The sequence below is a fragment of the Ipomoea triloba genome, chromosome 12 (assembly GCF_003576645.1).
Source record: "Ipomoea triloba cultivar NCNSP0323 chromosome 12, ASM357664v1".
Classification (NCBI taxonomy): Eukaryota; Viridiplantae; Streptophyta; class Magnoliopsida; order Solanales; family Convolvulaceae; genus Ipomoea; species Ipomoea triloba.
The window spans coordinates 24,190,162-24,199,056 of record NC_044927.1 but is presented as its reverse complement, the minus strand read 5'-3'; the positions used below and the strand labels follow the sequence as shown (position 1 = coordinate 24,199,056).

The 8,895-nt window shown below is 33.9% G+C and overlaps 1 protein-coding gene across 3 annotated transcripts; it reads left to right on the top strand.

The window, feature by feature from the left end:
• The first annotated feature begins 400 nt into the window (after positions 1–400).
• Positions 401–6,186, top strand: LOC115998272 (SWR1 complex subunit 2). Of its 3 annotated transcripts, none has more exons than XM_031237797.1 (12): positions 401–529; positions 1,065–1,317; positions 1,433–1,502; positions 2,308–2,379; positions 2,495–2,538; positions 2,616–2,871; positions 3,059–3,137; positions 3,219–3,338; positions 3,492–3,560; positions 4,110–4,152; positions 5,089–5,154; positions 5,793–6,186. In XM_031237797.1, exons 2-12 carry the CDS (start codon positions 1,241–1,243, stop codon positions 5,986–5,988), a joined length of 1,092 nt encoding a protein of 363 aa, XP_031093657.1. In that variant the 5' UTR covers positions 401–529; positions 1,065–1,240; the 3' UTR covers positions 5,989–6,186. The 3 variants fall into 3 exon arrangements, with proteins under 3 accessions (XP_031093657.1, XP_031093656.1, XP_031093658.1); XM_031237796.1 differs by having other exon boundaries at positions 408–529; positions 1,013–1,317; XM_031237798.1 differs by having other exon boundaries at positions 413–529; positions 1,013–1,317; positions 3,062–3,137.
• The last annotated feature ends 2,709 nt before the right edge of the window (positions 6,187–8,895 follow it).

Sequence of the window (8,895 nt, the reverse complement as noted above, 5' to 3'; positions counted from 1 at the left end):
CTGTCCAAGAAGTCGAATTTCCGCTGTTGCCCTACTGTCTCGCTTCCACGCCTGTCACACGCGTGTGGCCTTGCGTGGGAGCTTTCTGGATTGAATCCACGACTGCTTACACGCGTGTGATGGCGCGTGGCAGCCTCCTGCTTGATGGATTCTTTGTTTGTTGCTTCTTTTGGCCCAAAACTTTGCTGTATCCTTCGGAAATGACTCAAAGTATTTTTCTTGAGCTGGATTCGTCAAATAGAAGCTAATTAGAGGTTTTATCCATGAAAGTGATCATAATTGGGTGCTTGAGACATTAAAATATCATCTAAACATAACCCAAATTTTGACTGTTTTTGGCACTTATCACATAGCCATGCTGCTCTATTACTTATTACGCGTACGCAGACCTGGAGAACACCCCAACAACACTTCTCACTCTTCACCCAGGCCGAACCTCCTCTTCACGGCGACACTCTCGGTGTTGTCGCCGGAAGCTCACTCACTCGGCGAGCAGACTATTGATTTCTCATATTAGGAGAAAGGAGAGGTAAACGAGTTTTCATATTTATTTCTTATTATTTAGTTTTTTTTTTTTTTTTTTTTTTTTTAGATTTAACAAAATATTAACGAAAATGTATTTCTTGTTATTTAGATTTTTTTAGATTTAACAAAATATTAACGAAAATGTCAAAACTTTTGAGAATAATTGAGGACTAAGTCCTATACCCGTCCAACTATGTTATTTGTTTTTAATTAATTCTAATTTTAACGTTTAAGACAATTTCAGCCAAATATTTAATTAATTAAAGTTGTATTAACATTTACGATAATTAGTATGCAAAAAAAAATGCATAGAATCTCAAGTTTTTTTTTTTTGAATATATACTATTAAATTATTATTACTCCGTATTATTTTGTGTATGACAATAGTAATTATAAAGGATTTCATTCGTTCCGTAGATAGAAAAATTACGAATTTAATTTTTATTAATACTTTCTTAATCAAACTTTTCGCATATTATCTATCTAGTTTCTTTTACGGGTTGGAACTCATTGGGCTGAGAAGCTAAATGACCCAACAGGCCTCCTTAGTCACGAATCTCCCTATTTGTGTACGGGCCTATGAAACCGGAGCGATTCGCTCACAACATATTCGATGAGATGCGGAAACACTGAATCCTCATTGTGAGCAGACCCCCAGGAATTGCAGAAGCTTTTCACTGGAAATTTAGCGGGGGAGATCAACAGGGACACGAAGATGGAAAGCAGCAATGGAGACAAGCAAGCGGCCACTGTTTTCCTGGACCGAGCTTCTCGAGCAACCAGAGGGAAACGGTGAATTATCATTCCCCTTTTTTTTTTTTTTGGTTCAATGAATACATTAAGAACTGTTTTTTTTTTTTTTTTCCTTGTTTAATTTAATTTGTATGTGATCCTTATCGAAACGAAGGATGACCAAATTGCTAGACGAGGAGATAGAAGAGGATGAGGTGTTTTGGAATCAAGATGCTCTTAAAGATGTTAGTTCTGCTGCTATTCCTATTTTTACCCATTAATCAACTTCTATTGCCGCATTACTCTTTCTTCAGTTGTCGTTTTTATCTTATACTGTAATTAGAGGTTTTAGACTAGCTGGGTTGCTTGGGCTTCACAGACTCACAGTAGCACAATACTACATAGCCAAAAGAACATTTTTTGGCACAAAAGTTTGGGGCAGAAGTAAAAGGAGCATTCAATTATGCCTTTTATAGATAATACATAGCATTGGGGCTGTGTGTGTTTGCCCCTATGTGCATGTTCACAAACATACAAATCCTTATGGTCCTTTGCCGGCTAGAATCACAAGGCTAGGTTTACCATGTGCACACCCTCGGTAGTGGTTGTGAGTTTCTCTTGTTACTCAAAAAAAATAAAAATGTATGCCTGCACAAACAGATATTGATATATTGGTGTAATGTGTTGAGGTATAGAGTACACTAATTAATAAAATTATAAGAATCATATAGAATATCACTGGAATTTACTTTTTGATAAACATGCTTATTTGTACCAAGAATTATACTAGAGAAGTCAAAGGAAAACTACCATCTATTTTCCCCATTTCTTATTATCTCCAATGGTAGAAGGGGATTTTCAGGTTGCAATCATGACTCGTTGCCAATTTTGTTCTCAAAGCACTTGCCTTTAGGTCTTCTATAATGCATGTATAAGTAAGCTGTATGCAGGATAATATGAGACATTACCAGGATTGATGAATACCCGGTTCAGGTCCGTGAGATTGATTTACTCTTTGAATTAAATGACTTTTGTTTCTACATATCTCAGGAGGAGAATGATCAAGAGTATGAAGAAGAAGCAGAAGTTGCTGATGTTTTTGATAGTGATTTTGATGAAGATGTAAGTTCCATGTGGTGCTCATGGTTTATTACTTTGCATTTGTGTTTTAACTTGGTATGACTAATATCTGCTATATTTGACTTATCTTCAATTTCAATTACCTCTTTTTGTATAGGAACCTGTGGCAGATGAAGAAGGCGAGAATGAACCAGAAGACAGGTATTGAATCATTCAAGTCAGAGCAAACTCTTTAATTTTATTCAGGGTGTGTTGAAGATTATGACTTTTTATGCTAGGACGCAGAGAAAAAAACGATTAATATTTCCTGGAAAACCTTCGGGAAAGAAGAAAAAGAAAAAGAAAGTACTTTCTAAGTTAGAGACTGCTTCTGAAGAGAAAAAAACTCCAGAGCAATCCACACCTCCTGAACATCATGATGCACCTGATGATGTTGAAGAGGAGAGAATAATTAGAAAATCAACAAGAACTTCTGTCATTGTAAGACAAGCTGAAAGGGATGCAATACGTGCAGCATTGCAGGCAACTATGAAGGTTAGGTGAAATGACAATTAGTGTTTATTTTTTATTTTTTATTTATTTTTTGTCTCCCCTATATGAAAAGAAGGAATTGAAGCTACAAAATGTAGGATCAGTTTGAGCACAATACTTAAATTCTTTTCATAACCTCTATCCCTATTTGTTTTGCATAATTGGTTAGAACTAATCATTGATGCTTCAGCAGCCAATTAAAAGAAAAAAGGAAGGTGAAGAGAAAAAAATGAGTCAAGAAGAGATGCTTTTGGAGGCAGCTCAGACAGGTTATGATTATGCTTTGAATGTTTCATTCATTAGTTTTCTTGAATAAGGCCTGTTATGAGGATCTTAACTCACTTTTGCAGAGATCATGAACTTGAGGAACTTGGAAAAGGTTTTAGCCAGAGAAGAAGAAGTGAAGAAAAAAGCCATTGTTCATAAAGCAGTCTACAGTGGTCCTCAGATAAGATATCTTTCAAAAGATGGTACGTTGTCTTCCACAAGATGGTATCTGTAATGTTTCAGTCAGCATTATCTTAATTTGCTGCAGCTGCACCATTCCTAGAGCCTCATATTTGCTAAAATGTTCTTGTAAAATTCAAATTTTGCCTCTGAACTTTGTGTAAACATCATTGTAGGTTGTTCGTACCTTGAATTTAATAATGGTGCATCATTTGAGTCAGAGATATCAACCACATCCACTCCATGTAAGTTATGTGATCCTATGCTGGTCTATCATCTTCTTCTTGTGCTAATTGCAGTGTAAAATCACACGATAGCCTAACATTATAATGAACCTGTTCTTGCTGGCAACACCATGAGTATGTAGTCAAAAACTGTGTAGTACCTATGACTATGTTGGGTCTAAGATGTTGGGTAGGATGTAGGAGAACTTGTTCGATCACAACATTTGATGAAAAGAAAAAGTTCAGCCCATAGTTCATAGTTTTTAACTCTTGTCGTGAACCTGAGGTAGATTTTTTAAATAATGCCGTTAACAAATTCATCCATGGAAACCAAGCTTATATGTAGTTCAGCATTAGGGTTTACTTTAGTCTTTAGGTTTGTCTTAGAATTCCTTCAGTTAATACCTATATAGTAACTTGAAGCTCTAATAAAACATTGCTACTTTAGGAAATATCTCTTGCTTTCCCTCCCTTATACCCTGAATATGGTATTGTGCAGGTTGATGGCTTCAGACTGTTCTTCCCTCATCATGTACTTGTTATAGTTTTGACTAATTTTCATCTTTACAGACCCACAGAAGCCGGTGTGTGCAGTTACTGGACTCCCTGCAAAGTAAGATCTTTTGTTCCCAATTCTTGTTTAATTTTCAAATTTATTATATTTTCATGCCTTAGGTGAAATCTCTACATATGTATCACACAAACATGCATGTGTGCAAACCTACTCTCAGACTTGCTCCTCGTGACCCTGATCCAAAACCAAAACTTGCAAAGCCACTATTTCATTTCCTTGCTTAGCATATACTCCACAAACAATTGGCTACACTGTGTGTGTGTGTTTTTTTGGTTCAATGCCAAACAGACAGTAGTTACAATCAAACGCGCACACACACATACACACACAAGCCCATGAGCAAAAATGATAGTGAAATTATGTAATTAAAATAAATGAACAATTACATGATCTTATAACTAACTATTATGCCTATAAATAAAAAATTGTAAAATCGGAAAGAATTTGTAAGTGTACAAGAAAGTAAGAACAATGTACAAGTTATTATATTTAACAGCGTTAACAACTTGGGAGGAAAAGAAAAAAGAAGGGTAGAATTGGAAAGAATTTGTGAGTATATAAGAGAAAACACATTGTACAAGTTAACACTATTACAATGTGATGATACAATGACAAACATTGTGATTTGTGACTTGTGAGCACTATTACAAGTTTGAGACTTTAATTTAAAAAACCTAGAGGGGTGATTGTAAAATTTGACTGATAAATCCACAAATGGGACAACTAAAATCAAATGTGAACTTCAAGAATGGACGGAATATTTTGCTCTTCCTTAGCCTGCCCTAAGTTTTTCTATTTTTTAACCCATCTTTGCCATTGTATATCACCTAGTAGAAATGCATGTGAAAACACCAGGCATGCAAAAGACTTGAAGTACTCTTTGTTTATGATCAAGCTGGTCAGCATTTTTTTCTAAGTGCACTAGTATGGTGCTTCATTTTCATAGTATGAAACTGTTGACTTTGTATCATTCAGGTATCGTGACCCAAAGACTGGCCTACCTTATGCAACAAAAGAGGCATTCAAGATCATCCGTGAACGGTACAGATTCATTTGCCTGCATATAATATTTGGTGGATTTAAAACTTCAATCGACTTTTGCATGTTGCTTTTGGAAAAAATTGAGCTTAGAAGCTTTGTTGATGAATTAAAAATTGCTTATAGAATATAAGGCCATCCACTTGATTACATACAGGTGACACGATGTTCATTCTAAGAAACACAAACATGAATATATACAATAATATTGGGGGTATTCTAAAATTCCCATTTTAAACATTTTTGTTCACAGCTACTCATCTATTATGACAGAAAAATTCACTCCTTGTTCACAAAGATTTCATTTTCCTTCATTTTGGACCATTTGAAGGTTTATATGCGTCAGTACTTTCATTGTGCACATTGCTTTGTGATCATTTATTTGTTTATATATTTATTTGGTTTGTTTGAGGGAGAAGACTTGAAACTAGACCTCTCTGAACATCAAACCGATTTTCATTGACTACAAGGTCCTTGCCTTTGTTATCGTCCATCTAAGAAAACTCCGGTTATCAAATGATTGAACAACCGGGAACAATTTTATGAAAGAAATGTTCATGTGCATATCAGAAAGTGATGTAATTTTCAGTTCAAATCTATCCACTTTCTCGTCTTCTGAGAAATCATTTATGATATTGCAGGTATTCAATTGAAAAGAACAGCCTCGTTGAGAAAAAGGGCATCATCGATGTTCTATCGAACACCATTTCTGGATCAGGATTTTCTAGAAGACGGAAGAGATCAAAACCTCCACACAACAGCAGAGAAATGTCAGATTCCCGGGTTTTTGCCCGGTTTCGCAGGATTCCCATCTATGAAATCCAGGACTCTGAATAGCTCTGCTGTGTCAAAGACTCGGAATTATGAATGTAGATTGCACAAACATGAAAATGAAATGACCAAGTAATGTCTCTGAAACTAGATTCTGGATGTAATCTATACAGACTTTAACTCAAAAAAGCTTACCAATTTATACTAGGTTGTTTCTAGACAGGTTAGTAGACCCGGAAACTTTTTACATAAGCAATCCCAAAATTATGTTCTTTATGGGCGACAAAAGAAACCCGCAGATTTTGTGTAAGGGGCTCAATTAAAAAGGTGTTAGCAAGAATCAAACTCATGAATTTTTTTTTTTAAATACTTCACTGATTTGATTACTCTTTTTGAGGTATTTTAAAAAATTACAATGGAAGAGCAAAACAATCAAATTACAAGAGGTGTGGCTGCAATATACCAATACAGGCATCCTTGTGAATGGAACAAACCATTTGGCCAATCTCCTACCACTTAGTGTGTTGACTATTGGAACGTAGGATTAGTCTTTTGACTGTTGGGAAAAAAAAAAAAAAGAAGGTACCATTCGGTTACGTTCGTGAATACATTCATCAACGCTTAATAACCTAACCAAACAATACATTCATCAACGCTTAATAACCATACATTCATCAACGCTTAATAACCAAACAATACATTCATCAACGCTTAATAACCAAACACATTCATGAACAAAAAAATTCACCCTGCTCATTCTAAAAATTTATACAGAGTAATATTTATGAAAATGACCACGTTCATTTTTACTTGATTTCTCATCCATAAGATCTTGCAGATCAATGGTTTGAACATGATTAAACGAACACTAAATGAGCTTGTTCACGAGCTCTTAACAAATGAGCATACAACTGTTCAGTCGTTCATTTATAAACCGAACTCTAAAATTTGTTCATTTATATTCGTTTACTTTAATAAACGAATACGAACACAAGTAATTTACTTAAAGCTCTGTTCGCTAACCCCATACCTAAAGCTCTGCTCGATAATGTGAAGTGAATGTTACAACCTAAAATTAGGGGAAATATAATTCTCTAATTTAAGAAACGGAGCTTCTTGGGCAAACTTTCCATATTAATCTACATAGGTAAATTAAATTGGGTGTTGTTTCTAGAAGGTACAACTGACTATTTTGACTGGTTACGGTAGCAGAAAATGTAAAGGAGAATGCGTTAATTTTATTAGTGGTAAGTTCTTTTTTTGACAACAAATAATTTATTGAAGTGAAATAATTCAACCAAAAGTATTTGCCATAAGCAATGACTATAATACTTCTGCTAATAATTAAATAGGTAAATCAAGCAACAAATAATCGAGCTGTTATCCAATTAGCATATTTATTTGTGTCTATATCAACAATTTTGATATGACCATTCCACGGTTCCACCTGTGACTTCTACATCTCTATGGTGACTAGTGAGTATGGTCTTTGCTTTTGATAAGGTAGAATATGAAACTTTTTGACCATTAATAAATTTCATGAATTTTATGCTTTTAAATTATGTTTTTAAATTAAACACTATTACTTTTATTATTAGTCTTTCAAAATCCCCAATTACAAGCATGTTTTTTCCAAAATCTCCAATCGCCTAAATCCCTCATTTTCCATTTACAACAACAAATCTGCGAATTTGTAAACATGTGAACTTGCATTTGTGAGTGAATCTGTGAACCATTTTCTATTTGCAACGCAACCTGCGAACCGTGTGAGCAAGCAACAAGCGAAATAAGGTTTAGTTTACAAACATAATTTATACAGGTTCGTTGCTTATATTCTGTTTTATGTATTCTGGTTCACAGGTTCTTGAGATTTTGGGAAAAACATGCCTTTAGTTTGGAGATTTAGGAAAACTAATAATAAAAGTTATAATTTTTAATTTAAAAACATAATAAAAAATATATTTAATTTAATATCCACCTAGGCGCCACGTTGTAACTTGGTACACACGTACACATCATATTTCTACAATGTCGTATAATAATATTACAATTATATATTATATATGTTCAATAAATTAATTACTATGCATGTGTACTCAATTTATGAAAAGTACTAAAATTGTTATAAAATTTCAATAATTTTATACGATTATTTCTTTTATATATAAAAATGGTCCATGCATGAGCCGGGAGATGCAGTCCCTGCACGGCAAAGTGTCAAGGGAATGGAGTAGACTTTCCAAATTGGAGGCAGTAGTCAAAGCATTATGAAAATCTTTGACTGATCCAAATTCAAACCATAATTTGATGACCTTTTTTTTTTTTTTGAGAAAATTTGATGACCTATTTATTATTTTGTATAGATACAAAATACGCCGTTGAAACTCCGGAATGGGTGTTCGAATAGGTGAAGTATGATTTTTGTATTAAAATATCACGAGTTGATTATTATGAATATTTTCTGGTTTGAACTCATAGCACAAGATCATTCTAGTACAATTTACCTTTCCTGTATGATTTGTGGGGTTTATCCCGTACAGACGTTCGAATAGTGGCTACGAATTTTTTCTCTTCATCAAAAAAAAGAAAAAAGAAAAAAAAAACTCTGTTCAAAAGAGTTTATTTTACCTTTAACCCTAGCCTCACTTATAGTGGTATTTTCACTTTTAAAATGACACTTTTAGTCGTAATAAATTTAGTTTATTAGTTATTCATAGTGTTGATTTAGTCAATAATTTTATTAAGTGGTATATTGGTTGTGAATTGAATATAGTCCTCGAGATGTCCTTACATGTAGTAGGGTAACTTTTGATGAAATTTTCATAAAATTATCATATTTTGAATATTTAGGATTAAAAGTGAACTAATTTTAGAAGTTGAGAATATAAGTAAAATAAATCAAATTTGAGGATGAAAAGTGAAAATGTCACTGTAATGAATTGACCAAAAATTTAATTTTCTTCTTCCCTGTAG

Excerpts from the sequence above, each read along its gene's own strand:
- LOC115998272 (XM_031237797.1), top strand. The coding sequence starts at position 1,241 with ATGGAAAGCAGCAATGGAGACAAGCAAGCGGCCACTGTTTTCCTGGAC. Across the intron at positions 2,380-2,494 it reads ATAGTGATTTTGATGAAGAT|GAACCTGTGGCAGATGAAGA; the intron begins GTAAGTTCCATG and ends CTTTTTGTATAG. Across the intron at positions 3,138-3,218 it reads TTTGGAGGCAGCTCAGACAG|AGATCATGAACTTGAGGAAC; the intron begins GTTATGATTATG and ends TCACTTTTGCAG.